The sequence below is a fragment of the Python bivittatus genome, unplaced genomic scaffold (genome assembly GCF_059951505.1).
Source record: "Python bivittatus isolate LINGU-HERP-01145 unplaced genomic scaffold, Pbiv_v1 ctg000440_np1212, whole genome shotgun sequence".
NCBI lineage: Eukaryota > Metazoa > Chordata > Lepidosauria > Squamata > Pythonidae > Python > Python bivittatus.
In genome coordinates, this window is record NW_028277063.1 from 9,605,192 (window position 1) to 9,628,578 (window position 23,387).

The following is a 23,387-nucleotide window of genomic DNA, read 5'->3' on the forward strand; positions in this document are numbered from 1 at the left end:
TCAAAGGAATTTTTATCTTTTATCTTTTTCTTTTTTTAATAAAGCTTGATTCTGTTTATAACGTGTGACATTGAACATCCATCTCCCAAAGGAGTAAGGGTGGAGCCTGATTTCCCTAGTCACACCTCTCAAAAATACAGGGCCAGGAGGTGGCTATATAATTTATTTCACTCTCATCTTTTTTCCTTACTTGCCAGTAAGATGCCCAGCTTGTGGGAGCCCTTATCTCACACATGTCAGAGTTAGGCAGTAGACACCAGGTGAGACAGTCCCCAGGACAAGTGGTGGCAGCAGTAACTCCCAAGCATCTCTGCCAAAGCCGGAAAATGGGGGCAGAGTGTGGAGACACAGAGGGCTTGTGGGAGAGGAGGCTGGAAACCTGCATCCTGTCACCCCTGTTGGCTCAGCCCTGTTGCTACAAAAGGCTTAAACTACAACTACCAGACTTGCCTGCAAAATCCAGATGGCAGAAAGAATTTTTTTTCTAAATCTTAATTCTTTGCTTCTATCTAGAAGATATCCAGATTTTTGCAGTCCAAATCTGCCTGCCCTATTTAAAATTTGCAAACACTTTATGTTAATAAAATAACAACCTATTTGCTCACACAACTGTGCTCTAAGACTACAACTATGCTTGAGAATCTGTTAAGGGTAGCGAATTTATGGCCCAAGCAGCTGACCAGGGCTGCTGGAATTTTAACTTAGCAACATCTGGAAGGCCACTGGTTTCTAATGTTAAAGGACTTGGAAGTTCCTCTATTACCCAGGGACCATTATTTTACTACTGGTTTCTATACATAGCCCAAGAATAGCTAGAAATGAGCTACACTGAGTTCAGCTCAATGCGTGCAAATCTGTTTATAAAAACTCTGATTAATTGACTTTTCTTACTTCTGGATCTTTTCCTATAAGAACCCTCTGAAATCCCATTTCCTGCTGTATTGATGTGCAAGGCTCTGAAGACAAGAATCAAGTATAGAATTTCCTTTTCTCTATGGTGGCCAAAATATGCCAGGTTGTCACAGATAGCGAACATTCCTTACATATGATCAGGAATCCTGACTCTCTCCTCTTAAAGTGCATTTAGCTTCACATCTTCAGGAAGGGAAGAGAACCCAAGATTTGGGTACAAAATCTCCCCTAAGAATACTAATCATGCAAAAATAGCATGATGCTCTATTTTGGCATGAATTGTTCCAAAATTAATCGCACTGATCTCCCAGCATGAATTTCTCTGCAGGTTTGTGCTGCCTGAGAGGATTCCTCCAGGGTAGAGTTAACTTGGTTGGGCCAAGGTGGATGATCCCAAACAACACACACACCGAATACAGAGTACCAGAGGAACCATATTTTATAGGCTTCCCCATCCAAGGACATAGGGAGGTTCTCAAAAGATGCTGCAAGTCCTTCCTGACATCTGGAGGTTTGTATAGGTTCTGGCCTTGTTGGGGGCTGCAAGGTAGATGCCAGTTTGTGGTAGATGGTCTGCATGTTCAGCTATCCCTCTGGTCTTGGTTTCACTTTTGTCCAACTTTTCCTCTTGAGAGCGTGTGCATTTGCCTGTGTTTCTCAGTCTACAACAGAATTCTGCAAGAGAGGCAAGCGCAGTTGAGAGTTTTGGAGCTGGGTTTGAGTGTTTGCCTCCTTTATTATTAGATATTCAAAACACACACACACACACACACACACACACACACACACACACACACACTCTCTTATACAGACCTAAAAAGGAAGTAAGAATAAAGAACAAATATAAAGTAATAAAATACAAAATATTTTTGTATGAATCATTCTCCAAAACTGTTGGGCTTTATAACACTGCGATCAAATATGAATGATCCAACATGCTTGTTACATTTCCAGTGATTTTTAGAGAATGAATTGTCAATTTTGGCAGTCAGAACTGAAATAACATACTAATGATAAAACATTTTGCCAATTTTCTCTAAATATAATATTCTGAGTAATGTTAATGTCCTTCCATTGAAATTCCCATTGTTGCATCTCTATTACTGCATGCAAGGGCTGGGTTACTTCTAATGACTATAACAGTGTTTCTCAACCTTGGCAACTTGAAGACATGTGGAGTTCAACTCCCAGAATTCCCTAGCCAGCATGGACTATAAAATAAAAGGATCAGGGTCTGCTTCATGTGCTTCTTGCTGCTTTTTTCAAGGCAAAAATAGCTAAGCAGAGCAAAACAAATCCATCTAGATGTGGTAAAAACAGATACTGAGAGCAAATGCCAAATCTTTAACTAATATCTTCTATATCATTCAAACAAATTGGAAAAAATAAATGGCAATGATGGATATCAATTACTGTTGGATGGAAAACAGAACACTTCTTAATAGAGGGGTAAGGAACCTAAAGGCACAGGGCCATGTAAGTCCCAAAAGCATGGGGTGGTCACCAGAGCCTCCCAAAAGTTACCGTACTTATCCGCCTATAACACAGACAGGTGTATAACACGCACCTTAACTTTAAGAAGGAAGTTTGAGTAAAAAAACTTAAATTTAAAATAAATGACTTGGAAGCAAAATAAAGGGAGCTCAGAACTTTGTGTTTATTAATACTTATACCACTTATAAGGTAAATATGTAATATGAAGGAAAAAGCATCTTTTTGAAGGAAGAAAACTGGCGCTCCCCATCGCTCACGTGAGGCCTGAGCTCCGCAGAGCAGGTGAGCGGTGGGTGAGCGAGCGAAAACCGGTGCTCCCCATCTCGCATAAGTGAAAACTGGAGCTCTCCAGCGCTCGCGGGGGTGAAAACTGGTGTTCCCCAGTGCTCACACGAGCGAAAACTGCGCTCCCCAGCGCTTATGCGAGCGCAGGTTTTCACTTGCATGAGTGCTGGGGAGTGCCAGTTTTCGCTCGCTCGCCCGCCTCTCACCTCTGGAGCTGCCCCAGTTACAGCCCTGGTTCAAATGAAGTCTCCGCTCCCCCAGCCCTGCCGCTAGAGTATTGGCGTATAACATACAGCTAGGATTTCAGCCCCAAATTTTAAGGAAAAAAGTGGTGTTATACACTGATAAATATGGCACTTCTGAATTATATAACAGAGAGTAAAATTATTGAGTATATGAATAATAATAATGTGATCCATAGTACTTGATCTGTTTTGTCTTTAAACTAAATTCGAAATCAATTTGTTCTAGGCCAATCTGCTGTTATTTTTGGATTATAGCTCTCCTAATTCTGTACCAAAAGGTGAATTCTGTAGCACACCAACCTGTGTACCTTGTTGTGTACATATTTTTTTACAGCCATTTATTTTGCCCATAGTGAAGGACACTATTCCCTCACTGGAAATCTTCATTTATATGGCTTCCAACATTTTAGTAGACGTTCCTCATTTTTCAAATATATCTTTGCAAACAAAGGGACTAAAAACTTTTCAAAAAGAAAAGAAAACTTAGATTCTCAAGATACTGAATTCTGTGCCTGGCATCCCATTCCATACTTATTTCCTGTATTCCCATGAAAGAACAACACACTATATATCCTTTGCTTACGTAATTCAAACGCACATTGGTTTGTTTTGAAAGGTGGCTCTCTCCTGGCAAAAAAGAACCTTCACTCACAAGAACCCCCAGGTTGGACGGCTTTTTTCCCTCCATCAGCTTCAGCATGGCTTGCAGACCTTCCTCGGGGGGTTGTTCCTTAAAACACTTTCTGCTCAGCAATTTAATGGCTTGCAAGAACTCAATGTAGTTAATGTGGTTGGCCCCCTTGAACCTGCAGGAGACAGAGGGGGGATCAGTTATCCATAGGGTAGGGGGTTTTCTTTTCACCCTAAGCCAGTTTTTCTCAACCTTGGCAGCTTTAAGCTGTGTGGACTTCAGCTCCCAGAATTCCCCAGCCCCATGCTGGCTGGGAAATTCTAGAAGTTGAAGTTCACACAGCTTAAAGCTGTCAGGGTTGAGAAACACTGCCCTAAGCCATGACTCAAGGGTGAGCAACTTATTCTTGCACACAGTTCCCATCCCCATCCTTAAAGCTGCCTAAACTTTGAAAAATGGCTGAAGTCAGCTTAAAATGAAACGCATTCTGGGATTTGGGGGAGTTTTAAGAGTAAAAAATGAGAACAATTATCATCCTACAAGCGTCCTGTTTCTTTTGCTACCTTTAAAACCCTAAAAACTGAATAAAAAGGGGGTGAGAATTTCAGCTCTGTTCCTTGCAAAGCCAGGAGGCTGAAATACACTGTCCGCTTCTTCAAACATTGGCCACCACTGCCATAAACCATAGACTGCTGAAATCACATCTTTGGGACAGGTATCAGGGGGTCTGTGAACTTGAGTGGGGAAAAAGTGACTTTATTTTCACTAGCCTCTAACTGAAATTTAGCTTTTCATGCAGGCGACATAGTAATTTATGGCCTCTAAACGCCAAAACAGTTTCGCTTCAATAAATCTGTCTAAAATTATTAAACTAAAAAGGGTAGTGTCTTGGTATTGATTGAATAAACAAACATATTACTATTACAATATTATGTGTTTTTAAAAATATTTTGATAACTATGTCTGAGCACAATTCATTTCCTTTGCAGTACAATCTATCTATGCATTTTATATTATGCATTTAAATACATTGTTCTGAGGACTCCATATCTTTCACCAGATTTTCAAAGAGGTCGATGACACAAAAAAGTTAAGAACCACTGCTCCAAGCCAAAAACCTACCAAGCACACAATTTAGAAACACAATCAGCGGCTCCTTATTTGAAGTGAAATTTCAACCTGGAGTTTACTAGCTCATGTTCTCCGATTTCTACCCCTATATGGTTCTACAGCTTATAGTTGCTATTTAAAAATGTGGAGGCCCCCAAAAAAGGCTGGGACATATTCTGCCATTTTTCCTTCCCCCCAAAATAGCCAGCATTCTGTAACCACTAATACACTGAGCCTTCATATGTTCATAGTTTTCTCTCCCATTTGTCCTAGATACTGACTTATGCCTTTGCAAGATGCACCCACATCAATATTCTTCTCGTTTTGTCAGAACCCCTTCTTTTAGCTCCCTAGCTGTTAACTCAGCAGGCATTTGCAGTATATATGATACAATTTCATGCTGTATTTGCAAGAAAATGAGGTTGGAGGATATGTAGCTAACAGAACCACCTTGCAAGTAGAAAGCTGCCCTCGCAAGCACAGTAGAGTCTATCTGAAGATTTCTCCTTAATATGCTGTTTCATTTGCATAATCATTAAGGCAGGACATCTTAGTATGGTTTGTGGGTACAGAAAACTATTTCTGGGCTAAGCAGAGCTTTCTGTGGACAATTATTAAGCAGTCTTAGCATTTTCAATATTCCCTACAAACTTTTTTGCGATGCCCCCCGCCACTACTATTCCAAGCTCACTTGACTTCATTGAAGGCAACGAGCACATCTGTGCCAGTCACAACTTTTCCATCCATCACACCACACTCCTTCAACATCTTGTAGAAGTTCTTCCTAGACATGGTGTTCCTGTGAGAAGTGGTGTCTCCATACGCAGCAAATCTAAGGAAAGTTTTTTCCAGTTCTGACATCCCTTCTGCAGGAGTGAAGGGGACACAATGTCCTTAGACAAGGACTTACAAACCATGTCACAAAGGGAAGAGGGTGACACCTTCTGAAAGATAACCCAGGATCCCTTGCTGGAAAACAGCAATGGGACCTGAAGACAATCTCTCACCAATGAATGGCTATGACACCCATTCTCACTTTTTGCTGAAAAAGCCAGTTTTTCTAAATGTATACCATCCTGAGCTTGCATTCATTTAGTTAAGAATACCAATTGTTCCACTATCTGAAGACGCTTCCATTACAGCTGTGTAGCTTCATAAGGGAAAATATAAATGATGGTTCACCAGTGATGAGTTTTAATCTTGCCATGAAAGATGTGCACTTTTACTGGCTTCTGGGAATCTTTGACAAAATAGCAGTTGTTCAGCTTCCACTGTAATGCCTAGGAAGGATACACTAAGCAGTTTGTTTGAAATCTCATTTTTTAAAGTATACTTTATTACAATTTTAAAAGCACATTACAGTTCAAAAAGGATAAGCATTTAAGTTTTGGCCTCATTTGTTCTGGTATCTACAGCATAGGGTTGGAAGTGACCTTGGAAACTTTAAGACGTGTGGACTCCATGGCTGGCTGGGGAATTTTGGGAGTTGAAGTCCACACATCTTAAAAGTTGCCAAGGTTGAGGAACGCTGATCTAGCCTAATCAGCATGAATTACAATCATATACCGAAAGGTATTTCTCACCGTCTTTGATCAATTGGGCCAATACCCAAATCCAAACCACAGATCTTGGAAATGAAAAATACACCTACTTCCCCACCAGCTGAGTTTTTCTTAGGTTGCAGAAAGTGCAGCCCCATTAAGTCCTCTTTATACACTGCCTAGAAGGGGAAGGAAGTCTACACATATAATTTGAAGTAGTGATTATGACCTTGTAGTTTGCCTATGAAGTCATCATCCATGTAAGCTTTTGATTCTCTATCAAGAAGTGAAGCTTTGTGGAAAGAGGCCTCTTTTTGACACATTTTAGCTTTTCTTTCTAATTTGCATCCAGGCTAGCAATAACCACAGGCACCTCAAAGTGATGCAATGTACAATGTGATGTGTGTCAGTAAAACCAACTGTGGAGTCCTTGGGGTTCTCTGAGCTTAGTTGTTTTCTTGCAATCATTTCGTTACCCGGCTAGGTAACGTCTTCAGTCGGGTAACGAAACGTTTGCAACAAAACAACCCATTTCAGAAAACCCCAAGGACTCCACAGTTCAACCCTGAGCTACACATATTCTTTTGTATTGAAACCATCAACTTCTTCATCATCTCAAGGATTCTATCATACACAAATAATGCTGACCTATTAAAAGATGAGTTTTAGGTTCTGGCATGTCAATATAGTAAAGAACTACCCATTCAAAACTGGAATTTCAAAAAGGTATTCCAAAACATCCTTTCTTCTAATGCTGAGTAATAAGTTGCACTTCTGAGCTATCCTTTCTCTGAAAAGCAAACTGAGTGTGACTCTCTCATCTGCAATCCATTTGAGAACTATTATACTAGGCTGTATCCAAACATCATTGTGCTTAGAACAGACCAATTTATTTTAAAAATAGTGGATGCAACCCACTGACTACAACAGTCTGCTCAATCTGATGCCCTCTAAATGTGCTGGGAAATTTCGTAGTCCCCCATCTGGAGTATAGGATCTGCAACTGTCTTGGTATTTGTGCACTAAACCTGTTCGCTACTCTTGGTGCTTGCAAAAGTATGAAAACTGAATTACAGTGGGGCAAAAAAGTATTTAGTCAGCCACCAATTGTGCAAGTTCTCCCACTTAAAAAGATGAGAGAGGCCTGTAATTTTCATCATAGGTATACCTCAACTATGAGAGACAAAATGAGAAAAAAAATCCAGAAAATCACATTGTCTGATTTTTAAAGAATTTGTTTGCAAATCATGGTGGAAAATAAGTATTTGGTCACCTACAAACAAGCAAGATGTCTGGCTCTCACAGACCTGTAACTACTTCTTTAAGAGGCTCCTCTGTCCTCCACTCGTTACCTGTAGTAATGGCACTTGTTTGACCTTGTTATCAGTATAAAAGACATCTGTCCACAACCTCAATCAGTCACACTCCAAACTCCACTATGGCCAAGACCAAAGAGTTGTTGAAGGACACCAGAAACAAAATTGTAGACCTGCACCAGGCTGGGAAGACTGAATCTGCAATAGGCAAGCAGCTTGGTGTGAAGAAATCAACTGTGGGAGCAATAATTAGAAAATGGAAGACATACAAGACCACTGATAATCTCCCTCGATCTGGGGCTCCATGCAAGATCTCACCCTGTGGGGTCAAAATGATCACAAGAACAGTGAGCAAAAATCCCAGAACCACACAGGGGGACCTAGTGAATGACCTGCAGAGAGCTGGGACCAAAGTAACAAAGGCTACCATCAGTAACACACTATGCTGCCAGGGACTCAAATCCTGCAGTGCCAGACGTGTCCCCCTGCTTAAGCCAGTACATGTCTGGGCCTGTCTGAAGTTTGCTAGAGAGCATTTGGATGATCCAGAAGAGGATTGGGAGAATGTCATATGGTCAGATGAAACCAAAGTAGAATGTTTTGGTCTAAACTCAACTTGTGTTTGGAGGAGAGAGAATACTGAGTTGCATCCAAAGAACACCATACCTACTGTGAAGCACGGGGGTGGAAACATCATGCTTTGGGGCTGTTTTTCTGCAAAGGGACCAGGACAACTGATCTGTGTAAAGGAAAGAATGGGGCCATGTATCGTGAGATTTTGAGTGAACACCTCCTTCCATCAGCAAGGGCATTGAAGATGAAACATGGCTGGGTCTTTCAGCATGGCAATGATCCCAAACACACTGCCCGGGCAACGAAGGAGTGGCTTCGTAAGAAGCATTTCAAGGTCCTGGAGTGGCCTAGCAAGTCTCCAGATCTCAACCCCATGGGAAACCTTTGGAGGGAGTTGAAAGTCCATGTTGCCCAGTGACAGCCCCAAAACATCACTGCTCTAGAGGAGATCTGCATGGAGAAATGGGCCAAAATACCAGCGACAGCGTGTGAAAACCTTGTGAAGACTTACAGAAAACGTTTGACCTCTGTCATTGCCAACAAAGGATATATAACAAAGTATTGAGATGAACTTTTGATATTGACCAAATACTTATTTTCCACCATGATTTGCAAATAAATTCTTTAAAAATCAGACAATGTGATTTTCTGGATTTTTCCATTTTGTCTCTCATAGTTGAAGTATACCTATGATGAAAATTACAGGCCTCTCTCATCTTTTTAAGTGGGAGAACTTGCACAATTGGTGGCTGACTAAATACTTTTTTGCCCCACTGTAAGAGCCTCCCACATGTGAAGTATTTGCATGACAAGTGTGCTATATGAACCATGTCTGCAGATACAAAAATTGTGTGAAAACTCTGCTACAGCTTATATTGTACCTGTAGGTGAAGCCTGCGTAAAGCTAATGATGCCTGGCTAGATAGAAATGCCACATCAACTTTTTATACATGGCATATCAGTATGGTTCTCCATCCAGTGGCTGTCCAGGTGTTCAGTCACTGAAGAGACACTGAACCACCTGGGATAATGATATGGCCTGTTCTTCCCACAAATTGGGATGCTTGATGAACCTAATGAAATAGCTTGGGCAATGAGGCCACGTGGAATTCTCACTGGTCAAAGATTAGGGTCTACCAAGGTGGTGGTGCATGAAGCAAGCCATCATCCTTCACAACATTCCTGGGTGTTTCACATGTGGCACTTAGGATCATGGGCTTAATTTTAACTTTTTCAAAAGAACTCAGCATAGATTTCAAAACTCATGCTGGTTGTGATGCTAACACTGAAAGGAGACAGTACCTACATTCCATTAGAGAGGAATTAGGAGGGATTCCTGTGAATTTAATTTTACAAATGCTATTTGGGAGAGGCAACTTAGAATTCTCAGTATCTGTAGTATGACATCCTCCAGTTTCAGAAACTGTTAGATGAGCTTAAGATCTCCCCAGAAGTTGGTACGGAAAGGCAATGCACAGAAATCCCTTCCCATATGCATTTTTGTTATTCTAGCTACCTCCTTTTTCTTCTACTTCATGGCTTTTCTCATGAGCTTTTTGGTGCTTCAGCAGCTGTACAAAGACATATTAAAAGACTGCATTTATACTGGGCAAGGTCAGGAGGCCACCACAGGTATGTAATTTCTTGAGTTGGATGCATTTCTGCTCCGTTACTTTTTCCTGGAATGAATCTGTCGATGTCAGGCAAGCTCAGAAGGCCACCAGAAACTTTTTCCACACTGAGGACAGATGAAGGATTTCTGGACAAGTTAGCACTTGTCACTGGCTAACATTTTTTTAGAATGAATCCATTCATGTCTGGCAAACACAGAAGGCTAACAGAAGCCTTGGTGCATTTACTTCTATTTTGGAGTAAGTGTGTCTATGTTGGGCAAGGCCAGGCTGCCTCAAGAATTTCCCAATATAACCATAGTTGTACTGTCGAATTTCTTGAGTTTGACATATTTCTCCCTTAATTTTTTTCTGGAATGAACGTGTTGATGTTGAGCAAGCTTAGAAGGCCACTGGAAGCTTTTTCCACACTGAACACAAACGAAGGGTTTCTGGAGCTTAATGCATTTATCACTGGTTAACAATACCTTAGAGTGAATCCGTTCATGTCGTGCAAGGTCAGAAGGCCACTGGAAACCTTTTCCACATTCACCACAGATGTGGGACTTCTTAAACTTGGTGCATTTGCTTTTGGCTATTATTTCCCTAGAATGAGTGCATTTATGTTGAGCAAGGAGAGAAAGCTGCTGGAAGTTCTTTCCACACTGAGTGCAGACATAGAGTTTTTGAAGCTTCATGCATTTATCTCTGTGTGACATTTCTCTAAAATGAGTGTGTTCATGTCGGGCAAGGTCAGAAGGCCACTGGAAACTTTTTCCACACTGATCACAGTTGAGCTTGGCACACTTGCCTCGCATTAATTTTTTTCTAGAATGAATGTGTTCATGTCGGGCAAGGCCAGAAGGGTATTGGAAACTCTTTCCACAGTGACCACACGTGTAGTACGTATTGAGTTTGGTGCACTTGCCTCTCACTGATTTATTTCTAGAATGAGCGCGTTCATGCTGGGCAAGGTCAGAAGGCCACTGGAAACTTTTTCCACATTGATCACAGATATAGGATTTGTTGAGCTTGGCACACTTGCCTTGCATTAATTTTTTTCTAGAATGAATGCGTTCATGTCGGGCAAGGCCAGAAGGGTATTGGAAACTCTTTCCACAGTGACCACACGTGTAGTACGTATTGAGTTTGGTGCACTTGCCTCTCACTGATTTATTTCTAGAATGAGCGCGTTCATGTCGGGCAAGATCAGAAGGGTACTGGAAACTATTCCCACAGTGACCACATATGTAGGACGTACTGAGTTTGGTGCACTTGCCTCTCGCTAATTTACTTCTAGAATGAGTGTGTTTATGTCGGGCAAGATCAGAAGGCCACTGGAAACTTTTCCCACAGCAACTACATCTGTAGGATTTATTTTTCTCAGTCCACTGGTTTGTTTTCAAATGGGAAGGTTGGTCGAATTCCATGAGGCCAGGTATAAGACCAGTTAGCAAGCCATTCTGACCATCTATCTTTGATGGGCATTGTTTCCTTCCAGTTTTGCCAGAGTGCACAACTTGATGTCGAGCTAGGGCAGATGGCCATCGAAAGTCCTTCCCACATTCCTCACACATCCCCAGACTCTTGACATGGGAGCCTTGGTTTGTTGTTTGATTTGACCGTAGTCTAGAGGATCTTATAACTTTAATTTCCACTTGCAATTGACTTAAACTGCTTGCTTCTGTATTAAATTGGTCCTGTGTATCTGCTTTCTCTCCCAAGGGAACATGTGGATGATGCCTGGCCAGCAAACAATGACACTGGAAATCCTTCCTATCACAGTTACAAATGTACAGATTCTTGGCATAGTTCTTCTGTTCTATGAAGATTTTTGAGTCTTCCCTGAATGTTTTCTCTGCTTGCAAAAGAATGGGCACTGAGTTTTTTGGATTGTATGTTCTCAAATGAAACAGTTCATCTCTATTTGCTTTCCACTCCAAATGTTCAAGCTGCTGTTGAGCACAAAGACAATGAAAGCATCTTCCCCACTGGTCAAAGATGTGCTGTTTCCCTGTATAGGGACTCATTAGCACTGAGTTTAGGTTGGATGTTTCACAAGAGTCTGCAAATATGTTCTCTGTCATCTGGGGCACAAGTGACAAGGGATTAGATTGATTTAGTTTTGACTGACTCTGTCCAGCCAGTTCCCTCCTAGAGAATATATACCAATTATGTAGGACACGTGCAGCCGACCTGCAGAAATCCTTTCCACTGTGATGATAGAAATATAGCCTCTTGGCATGAGTGTTATGATCTCTTAACATTTGTTGGAATGTTTTCCAAGAGCTTGCACACATATTGCTTTCCTGCAAGAGAATGGGGACAGGTACCAATGGACTTGGGTTTCTACTTTCCAGATGGAGCTGATCTTGCCTATCTGCTTCTCCTCCAAAATGTAGCAACTGATGCTGGACAAGCTGAGAAAGCCACTGGTATTCCTTTCCACATTGATCACAGATATGTAGATTCTTAATCTCAATCCTCTGGTCTGTCATTTGTATTGCACAGAATATGCTTTTATGCTGGGCAAGAAGAGATGACCATTGGAAGTCCTTCTTATGCCTATCACAAAAGTACAGATTCTTGGTTTGGTTGTTGTAATTAATTTGTTTTGAGCTTTGGCTAATTGCTTCCTCATCTCTTACAGAGATGATCTTACTCTGCCAGGGTACTGAAACATCGATCACAACTTTGTCTGACTGCCACTGATACTCCCAAACTGCTACCGCCTTCGCTGAATCCTCCAATGCTACTTTCTCAGCACTTGTCAGCTGATTAGTCTCCAAACCTCCATCATCTGCCAAAATTAAAAACATTGGAAATAATATCTGGGGCATTTGGGGACGCCTTGGGCATAAAATTAACCCCTACATTTTAAGCCTGTCCTTTAATTGTAGGAGAGAAAAATGCAGGCAGTCCTCGCTTAACAACTGTTCATTTAACAATGGTTCAAAGCTACAGTGGCCTCAGAAAGGGCACTTTATGGCCCGTAAAGCACTTCTGGCTGTCATAAAACATTGCACCGCCCAACCCCCGCAGTCACATGGCCATATTTCAGGTGCTTGGAAACTGGCTCACATGTACAACCAGTTGCCAAGCGCCCCGCGATCATGTGATCGCCATTTGCAATTTTCTTTGCCAGCAGGGAAGGTTGCAAGTGGAAGAGACATAGCAGTGTGCAGGAACGGAGCTCAAATCCTGAAGATTTGAGTTCTGCACACTGCCAAGGACTACCTGTATTTACCCCATCCCTTAGAATTGGGGGAATATGCTCTGGCAAGTAAGCTTGCCAACCTTTATGTGTAGCCGTACAGTCTTGATATTTTAAAACAATCATCTCATGAGATTGTGGAGATTTAGTGACCTCATGGCGTTTCAGGTGATTTGGGGAAAGTGGTAGAGCAACTTTGGTTATGGAAATGTTGGAACTACCAGCATCTAACAGAAAGACAAGGAACTTGGGATAACATCAACCTCAACCCTTAAATTACATAATCAGGCAAGCATGTGGTACAGCTCTTTGAGGTACAACCATTCCAAAATGCTTCCCTGAATGTTTCTTCAAAACTGCCCGGTGTGTAAAACACCAGGGAGACAGGCTGCAACCTGTTTTTTCTTCTGATATTATAGCTTGCCTTCCTCTAAACCTGTAAGTTGGATTGTTAGGCAAAGTCCCCCTCACCTGTTGCCGCCCAACTCTCTCCATCCAAGGAAGGATTAAGGTCAGCCACGGTCTCTTCACCAGATACTGATTCAAGAGCAGCCATTTCCTTCCCAAAGCCAAGAACAGGCCAGGCAATCTTGGAGACAGGTGCACACTGGATACTCACTCCATAAGGTAAGGAAGTTCAGATGCCTGTGGAGAGATTTGAGGAGAAATTTGCTGGGGGATATTTAACTATAGGCACGCTGATCACATTTTGCCAATAAAATCACGTTGTCTGACCATAATTAAATATCCATAAGGTCAACAAAGCTAGATTGACTTTTAAAATTTCATTATGTTGTCATTTGTTAGTAAGGGTATAACTGAAGACACTTGCTACTATAATCCTACAGCATTCAGACAACTTTAGCAGTATAGAAGAATTCCACTAATCTGCTCTAAATACAGTATTTGTAACCAGGAAGAGAAACAGCCCTTGGTGGGATAGGTCACCATGATGCCATCTTGCTTGATCAAGAAGTTAGGGGGTGCCCATCCCCAGTATTCTTAAATTATCTGCTTCTTTCTATTTTATTTATCTATAATAGATACATCTCTTCCATGCTCTCAGAACACAGTAAGCCATAGTTAACCACAGTTTAATGAATACAGGTAGACCCTGGGTTAAGAAAGCTCAGTTTAAGGCGACCCATAGTTAAGAACAGAGCCTACTGTAGCAAAATTTGAGTTAAATACATGATTCAAATTAAACATACAATGTTTGAATAAAATACACAATGCTACTTATACAATATTATACAACAATACTGTTCTAGCTTATATACAAATTCGACTTAAGGACAGAACTTAGGTACGAAACTCGTTCTTAAACTGGGGACTACTAACTTGCTAAGGAACTTGCTAAGCCGCAAACAAGCAAAGCAGTCCATGGATTAGCATATCGGACAAGCCTTCCATATTGATTGCAGTTGTAACTGTTGGATGACCCTGGTTTTCCAGCATAAATTTTAAATGGAAAAACTATGTAATGAATCACCTTTGTTTATTGACAACTTATACAGCAGCAAACTCTTATACTTGCCTATTTGGATATAAACCTAAGTTTATAGAGCTTGGTATGAGATGTTACGGGGGCAAAGAAAATGCAGCCTTCCAGATGTAGCTAAACCACAATTCTCAGTATCTCTTGCTACTGCCCATGATACCAGGAATGATTTATACCCTGCCTTTCATTCAGGACTTCAGGGAAACCTCCCCCCCCCCATTCTTCCTTACAACAACCCTGTGAAATAGGTTGGGATGAGAGAGATGGCCCAGATTCACCCAGTAAGCTTTCATGGTTGAGGGTGCACATGAACCTGGGTCTTACCAGAGCCACTCTACCACCTTAATCACTACATAGGCTTGGCTGTGAATTGTAGTCAGGCCATAGATTACAGACTGCATTCTAAGTTTTCACTTTCTGTTAGAGACATGTTAGTATTTTAATATTCACATTGTATTACAGAAATATGTTAGAATGAAAATGAATTCAGAAACAAACAGCTAATACCCAAATAACTATGCCCTTAACTACAGCTCCAGACTTTCTAGATTCTGCTTAAAATTGGTCCAGTTAATTAACAATGAAGATACTGAAGTGGTAAATAACTTCTACCTTTTAGGATCAACCATCCACAGCAGAGAACCAGCAGTCAAGAAATATACTGCTAGTAGAGTAGCCATGAAGGTCTTGGAAGAGATATTCAAATGCTGTGAAGGGTCTATATTTACAAAGATCAGAATAGGGCAGGCAATGGTATTTCCCATGACACTCTGGAAGCAAAAGTTGGACTTTGAAAAAACCAGGGAAGAGTATCAACACTTTTGAACTTTAGTGTTGGAGAGGACTCCTGAGAATACTGTGGACAGCCAAGAAAACAAACAAACAAATGAATCATCAAACAAATCAACCCAGAGTTCTTACTTGAGGCCTGAATAACCTGGCTCAAATTATCATACTTGACACATTATGTGAAGATCTAGCTTTTTGGAGAAGACTCTAATGGTGGGAAAGGTGGAAGGAAAGAGAAGAGGATGATCAGCAGCAAAGTGGATGGACTAAGTTACAGTGGCAATGGGCACACCATTCACTGGAAGACCTGAAGGACCATGTTAGGGACAGATCATCATGGAGAAAATCTATATATGTCACTAAGACCTGACCCTGACTTGATGGCACATAATAATAAAGTTAACGTAAATAAGTCACATTAACAAAAACTCTATCAAGGAAATTTGTTGGATGAGCAAACTTAAACTATATTATGTATTCTATTTAAAATGTATGCTGCAATTGATTATATTTGCCCTTATACTAATGAATATTACACTGAGTGAGGTTTTGCATGTCTCCTGACAAAATGTTCTACTAAGGCTATTGTATCTGAGCTGCAAAAATCCAGAGGATGAGAAAGAGTTTTCTGTAAGGTACTAGACTGCTGCAATCCCTTGATCATCTGGCTTTCTGCAGCCCAGGTACAGGTAACTCTAGTTCTGCAATATATAAAAGACTGCATATTCTTAAAACATAAGTTATCTAATATAAGAGGGATATTTACATTTTAACTTTCTAATACACATCACTCCTACAAAAACCATCTCACCTTGACCAGGTAAAAATCTACCCATTGTACTAGCTCTTGTGCTATGGAATAGCAAGTTACCATTTACTTGGATTATAACAGGCTATCTGAATAAAATACTGATATGGAATATTTATGAAGCTAGGTTAAAAAGCAATTCCTTTTCCCTAGAGTGAACCAAAATGGGTGAACTTTGCAAGACAGAACACAAATTCATTAGCAGAAGCATAACAAATGTTCATTTGATTTAATCTACCTTTTAAAGTATTGCTGCCTTGCGGGTACCATAATACAAGACATTCTGAAATTTGAAATATTTGAATTTGAAATATATATTATAATCTAAATCCTTTCCCACGAATAGTGAAACAATGGGGTAAAAGTTGGGAGTAGATAGCTTCAACTCAAGTGACTCTCTCTGGTTCTTTAGTTTTACAAAATGTGAAGCTCTAAGAAATAATTATAAGGGCATCTAAATTAATCAGAAGTGAGTGAGTGTGTGTGTGTGTATGAGTGTGTGTATGTATGTATATGTATGTATGTATGTGTGTATATACATATATCACAATATATAGAGATATATAGATCACAAAGGAAGAACAGTGGCGGATGAAAAGCAGTAGACCCATCCTCCCACGCTTCTATGGATGACCAAAAATACACAAGCCTGACACACTACTCGGACCAATTGTATCTTTACCAGGGACTCCAACATACAACATAGTGAAAGAACGGACAAAAAAGCTTGGACACCTCATAGAGAACAGTGAATCAACTCCTCACTACAGTGCCTCCAGAAAATCAAAGACATACACATAGATGAAGATGAAATTATGGTCTCATTTGATGTCACAGCACTCTTTACATCTATAAACCCAGAACTAGTGAAAGAATCCATATCAGCGGTACTACACAACACACCCGACTTAACCAAATACACCCAGACTGAAATACCCAGAATCATGGACCTCATCAATCTCTGCCTCACCACCTATTTTCAGTTTGATGGACAAATATACCAACAAATCAGAGGCACACTCATGGGATCACCACTGCCAGGACTCATAGCAGAGATTGTAATGCAATGCCTAGAAGCTATAGCACTTCCTCACATACAACCTAAACTATGGCTCTGGTATGTAGATGACACCTTTGTTAAAAAAAGAACAACTAGAGAAGACACATGAAACCATCAACATCTTCAAAGGAATAAAATTCACCAGAGAGGAGCTACCCTTCCTGGATATCCTCATCAGCAGAGGAAACAACAGTAAATTAGAAACCCAAGTTTATCCTGAGACAACCCACACTAATTGAGTACTCCATTACCAAAGTAACAACCCTACCTCCCACAAGGGGAGCTGTGTAAGAACATTATTCAAGCAAGCACAAATGCATTGCAGCAACCCAGAACAGCAGAAAAAGGAAAAAGACAACCTATACAACATCTTCCAACAAAATGGATATCCACGGAACTTTATCAAAAAGTGCCTGACCACTCAACCTACAACACAACCTACACAAGCTATGAAAAGGATCACACTGCCATACATCAGAAATGTCTCAGAAACCACCAACAGATTATTACAACCACATGGCATCTCTGTAGCACACAAGCCAACAAAATCACTCCAAAATATCTTAAGTAAACCAAAAGACCCAGAAGCACAAGAAGAAAAAACAGGAGTCATCTAGAACATACAGTGTAAGGACTGCAACAACCACTATGTAGGACAGACAGGCAGAAGGCTGGCAAAGCGCATCCTTGAACACCAACTAGCAGTCAGAAGACATGATGAAAACGCCTTAATCTCACAACACATGGACAGACTGAACCATAGTTTCAACTGGGAAACTGTCAGCATCTTAGACCAAGCTAAATCCAAAAATGGAAGAGAATTTCTTGGAAGCTTGGTATTCAGACAAGGCAGCAATTAACAGACATAGAGAGATAAACAGCACCTACATACTATTCAAAAGAAACAAAAGGCCAGAAGATCACCTCACCAGCAATCATCACCCAGATTAACAAAGGTTATCACCAGGCCCGCAATCAAGCAGCAAACAAATGCTAATCAAGGAACTACAGAGGAGCAAAACAAAACCCCCACCCTGACCAGCACTGGCAAGGCAGGCCACAGCTCATAAACAGAGAGCAAACTCCATCCCATTTTAGCACTGAAGAAGTTACCTAGCTGGGTAATGAAACATTTGCAAGGAAAGAACCAAGTTCAGAGAACCCCAAGGACTCCACAGTTCAACCCTGAGCTACACAAATTCGCCTCTATTGATTGATTTATACATACACATACACACATATATACATACACGCAACAAAAACCTCCTTACGTTGAAAAGACGGGGTGACTGGTGCTGTATTAACAGAGATCTAAGAGGAAATAGTCACATCAAGTTTCTCTTAAAATAAATTTTAAAAAAAATACACACCGAGCGGGCCCCATATTTCCCAGACGAAATCCAAAGCCCATAAATCTTTAACAAAAGCAAATGAAATTCTTCCAAAGTTAGATTGATTTTATGTTAATGGCAAGTAGTTACAAATGATAATCTATCTTTAAAAGTAACGGGTGTTCGTTTGTACTTTACGAGGGTTCCTGCTATTTTCAAAGCCTCGTGCTGCTGTTTCGCATTTTGCCCTTCACCGTTTTGCATTTTCAACTGTACTACCGTAAGAACGTTTCTTCTAAACTCCCTTGGCGCGACTCGAAAGTTGCTCTAAAAATATTTAAGAAGAGTAACAATGAAAAATCCACCTTTATGCCATGTAAGTTCGGGAAGATGCCCACCGACTAAGAGAAGAGAATACTTGTAGCTCAGGATTGAACTGTGGAGTCCTTGGGGTTCTCCGAGCTTGGTTCTTTTCTTGCAAACGTAGCCGGGTAACGAAACGTTTGCAAGAAAACGACCAAGCTCAGAGAACCCCAAGGACTCCACAGCCCACCGACTATTTCGGAGTAATTTGTGCTAAGTTTCCTCGGTCTCCAGTTAATTCTAAAACCCCGGGATGTCGGCAGCAATTGGACCCGAAGCAGACAAGGAGCTTCGGGGGGATCGTGGGCCCCTCCACATCCTAACGATCCCCTGCCTCTTCTTGGGCTTGCCTGGAACCGCGAGCCAGCCCAGGACAGGCGACGGCGCGACTCCTTGGAGGAGACAGCGAGGTCGCCCACGCTCCCACCGAAGAACCTCTGGCGCCCTGGGTCCGAGTAGCTGCGTATCCCTTTCCCTGCAGAAATTCGGTCGTTCTCTTCCCGCAACAAAATCCCAAATGCAAGCTGAGATCCATCCGGAACCAGTCAAGAAATATTTCCCTGGCCTTACCTGATTCTCTCCGCATCTTGGCTCCAAAGTTCTGTTCTTGCCACGTGAATTTCACGTAATTCCCTAATTTCACCTGGGAACCAGAGCAGGCGGCAAGACCACCCCTTCCGTCTTACTCCACGTTTTGCAAACCGATTGTTTTCAGATAATTCGATTTGATTGGACGCCCCGAGGAAAGGTGACTCCTATTCCAAGGCGCTCATTAAACTAAACAAAATCCCCCAATGCTTTTGTCATTATTTCCTTTGCCACCCCCCCCCCCGCCCCAGTGTGGCCCAAGTGCAACGATTATTGGGCAATTTGATATCCATCGTCCAGCCAACTCTTCCTGGCTAAGAAAGATGTACTTGTATAGATGGCCTGAGGGTTTTCTCTATAACTGGCTATTAAATTATTGTTATGGAAATTTAACTGTCATCAGGAATACAAAGGGTTTAGATAACATGAGTTTTACTACTTACAAAAAGGAGAGTCCTTTTTTTTTTTCAGGCACTCGATGAATGAACCCCCTGCCCTCGAACCTTCTTGGATTTATTGGCATCTCTAGAAATCTTCAGAGTTTTTCTGTCATATTTGTCCTCAGGATGAAAAAGAAAATCACTGATGGGGGGGGGGGAGCGGGATATGCTCTTTTGGAAAATAACATTTATACCAAGTGGGGTGCAATTTGTCTCCTGTTATCTATTTCTATCCATAACAAAAATAATTACTCTGTTATTGCCGAACTATTTGCATTGTCCTTTTTAGGCATCCTGAAGAAATGAGCAGAGAACAGCATTTAACTTCCAGCTGCAATTTAACACCCGATTTCCATTGCAAGGATCCTACTTCTGCAGGAGAAATGTGGAATTTGTGGCCCTCCAAATGTTGCTGAATTACCTCTCCCAGTATTCTTCAACACTGACGATACTGGCTGGGATTTTTGGGAGTTGTAATTTAACAAGGCATAGAGAAATGGAGATTCCCAACTCTGCAAAGGAACTTAACCCTGTAGTACTAGTAATAGAACAAGGTACAACTAGACTTCCATTTTGTTCTTCTTTATAATATTAATATTTAGCATTTCTGTAGCACTTCCTTCTTTGACAAGGTACTTCCCGTAAATCTCCCCAGCTCACATGTGCTAAGCCATGCTAAGTTTGTGGCTTAATGTATTTTATTAATTTACTGCATTTATAACCTATCCATCCATAGTTTAAAACCGTTTAGTCTTGTGTGAACCCAGCCAATTATAGCCTCAATAAACTATGGTCAAGCAGGCCACAGCTTAGAGTGTTGTAAAGCACAGCCTGTTTCAGTGAAATTGGTTTTGATGGTCCCTGGGGGAGAGGGGTTGCCCTGTATATATCCTAGAAAATTAAGGGAGCTACATTAAGATTGCAAATCTACCGCTCCAGATTGGGAGTAGGGAAGAATCCTAGAAACAGAATGCAGAGAAAATATGCACTCAGCTCCTGACCTGAAAGTGCCTAAAATACTGTCTGAGCCACAGAAGATTCTTCTCTTCTTGGAAAACTGAAAATCTCCAATCATTGCTCCTCATGCATATTTTTGCTTTGCCTGTTCTAACATAGTTGGGACATAGTTGGAATGTAGTTAACATAGGCTAACATAGTTGGCTGAATTAACAGAGTTCCTTGAATTAAAAGTTACTGTCAGCTGGGGGCAGGAAGGATTAAGCATTTCTTCCTCCCATTTTATTTGGCTGAGTCAGTGCCACACTTAACCTCCTCCTTACACAGATTTCCATGCTGCTTGAGAGAGTGTAGAAACTTGAAGGGGCTATAGGATTATTTTATGAAGAACTGGCCTAACAACGAGAACAACATTTACAGTCTCAAATTAATGGAATTTATTGTTGTTTTAGAATATACAGAGAAAGGCTCCCTTTCAGAATGCATTAAATTGGAGAAAGCTATAATGGGACCTGGATAGCATTACTAAATGTAAGATAATAGCTGTGCCTATGACAAATAAACTGATTTAATTTTCAGGATTATCTCCTATTTTTTTCTCCCAGAAAATGAGGATCCTGCTTTATACTAGCCACACAGCAACAACCTTCTGAGTTAGGTTGGGCTGAAAGAGTGACTGGTTCAAAATCTCCCAGGGAGTTTACATGGCAGTAGATGAGCCATGTTAAATGTCCTAACCTTGGCACTACTTAGTTCTACCATCTTAAGTGGCTTTGTGTAAGCTCTTTGTTTTCCCACCTTCTATCTGCAAGACAACAAAATGGTGATAATGCCAGAGTACAGCATTTACTAATGTAAAGGGCTGGAAATTCCAGGTCTCCCTGGAGGCAAATTCTTACTGTGCTCAATGGGCCTTATTCCCTGATAAGTGTCTAAAGGCAAAAAGTAAAGTTTCCTTCCGGTAGAACTCAACTACTAGAAATAGGAGTTAATAGAAATGTCTACGTAGTTTTCTTGACCACAGCATGGAGATGGGTTCCTACTGATTTCTTCTGGGATGTTTTTTTGCTTCCTGATCCAGCCTTTAGCTGTGGCATTCTTGGAGATCTTCCATCCCAGGTAAGGTCAACATGGTATGAGTGGGTTTAAGACTGTATCTAAAAGTCCTACAGTAGTGCGTTTCTGATCACAACTTCAGATCACAGCAAGCTATAAGACTTACTGCGTTCCACACTGTTGTTGAGAGAATGAAATTTAAGTCGGTAGAGAGGTAGATCTTCTGAGCTCCTTAGAAAAGTGGTGTGATATATAGATCTGCAATGATGTAAGAACAGTAGCCACTTTACTAGATATTACTGATGTGTGTGAAATATTTTGAAAATGATAACTATATAAACATTCCAGCTAAGTGATAATTTTAGTATGCTTCAGAAAATATCTGAAGAGTTATTCTATAGCTTCATTTTCGGCAGCCGGAAATGGAATCCCAGTGCTATACACGTTTTAAGATACAGCTTAATTGAAGTTTTAGAATTTCTAGAAATGTTGGCTCCGAAGTAAATCCCGTTGAGTTGTAGTCCAAATAAAGGATTGCGGTCTCGGTGAGTTCTCCTATCCTGCTAAGATTTAATGTAGTTGGGATGGCATGACATTTGTGTGTAATTTTTGTGGTTTGGAAAATGTGCTTTATGACTAGAGTTGCCAGATCAGAGCTGCAGAAAAGTCCTGGGGACAGGGGGAGTTTTCTGTATCTCTTTGCTGCCATCTAGTGGCTGCCTGGACTTTTGCTGGCCACATGTGGCTACCCTATTTGTGACTTAGCTCAGTGAGAACATTGAAACAACTGTGATTTAGTCAATAAAATATGGTTTAGTGTATTACATGAGCCAAATAGCAAGTTTGCAATCTGTTTTTAATCAGACTTTAATAATATAATTAAAAACATTGCCTCTAAGCCCACACAGAGTGCAGTACATTCCTGTGTAAATAAGTGCATTCTGTGCTTACAGAACCAGAATTAGGAAAAGATTTTTGGTCAGAGGTTCAAGGTTTCACATGCATTTCATTTAATAAAATTTGGATAATAATACTGCCCATCCACATTTTGGCAAGTTTATCATAAAGACTGTTAGGATTTAGTAATTCAGCATTAGAAGATAATGTCTTCTTTGAATTGAGCTTGACTTCTGGTGACTTCATGCACTTTTCTTGGCAATGGAACCAAGCAATTTGCCATTCCTTTTCCAATTTAACTTACAGCCCTTCTATAAATACTAAATGCTGCTTTCATCATTTGTCCCAGGCGCTCACCCATGTCGTGGATGCCTCTGCAAACTTTGGGGTTTTGTGTGTGGTTTACAGGAGAAAGATTTAAAAGGGGGGAGAGGATAAAAAATAGAACCTTATGTCTTTTCCAACCCAAAAGAATGTGGGAAAGAAATTAAGTAAACAGGGTTGGGACTCTTTCCACCCATCTGTCCCCTGAAAACTGAACAGAACCGGACCATATTTGGTGTGGGGAAAGGAGTTGGCAAAAGAAAGTCCAGGCTCAAAAATGGGCCCGGTGTGGCCAAGAACTGTGGAGAAAAGAATTATTGAAATATCCCCCTCCCTCCCTGC

At 40.9% G+C, this 23,387-nt stretch overlaps 1 protein-coding gene across 1 annotated transcript; it reads right to left on the reverse strand.

Moving 5' to 3' along the window:
• Positions 1–1,569: 1,569 nt before the first annotated feature.
• LOC112541762 (uncharacterized) lies at positions 1,570–13,487 on the reverse strand. The gene is made up of 6 exons (XM_088142512.1): positions 13,403–13,487; positions 11,744–12,517; positions 10,046–11,557; positions 5,369–5,543; positions 3,589–3,742; positions 1,570–1,587 (listed from the first exon to the last, which is right to left on the reverse strand). Exons 1-6 carry the CDS (start codon positions 13,485–13,487, stop codon positions 1,570–1,572), a joined length of 2,718 nt encoding a protein of 905 aa, XP_087998638.1.
• Positions 13,488–23,387: the final 9,900 nt, after the last annotated feature.

What these genes read in the sequence shown, in the direction of transcription:
- LOC112541762 (XM_088142512.1), bottom strand. Translation starts at nt 13,487, where the DNA reads ATGGCTGCTCTTGAATCAGTATCTGGTGAAGAGACCGTGGCTGACCTT. An exon ending in CCTAAACTCAGTGCTAATGA is followed by an intron (nt 11,558 to 11,743) that starts GTCCCTATACAG and finishes CATTCAGGGAAG; the next exon opens with ACTCAAAAATCTTCATAGAA. An exon ending in CAAACTCAAGAAATTCGACA is followed by an intron (nt 5,544 to 10,045) that starts GTACAACTATGG and finishes TCACTCCTGCAG; the next exon opens with AAGGGATGTCAGAACTGGAA.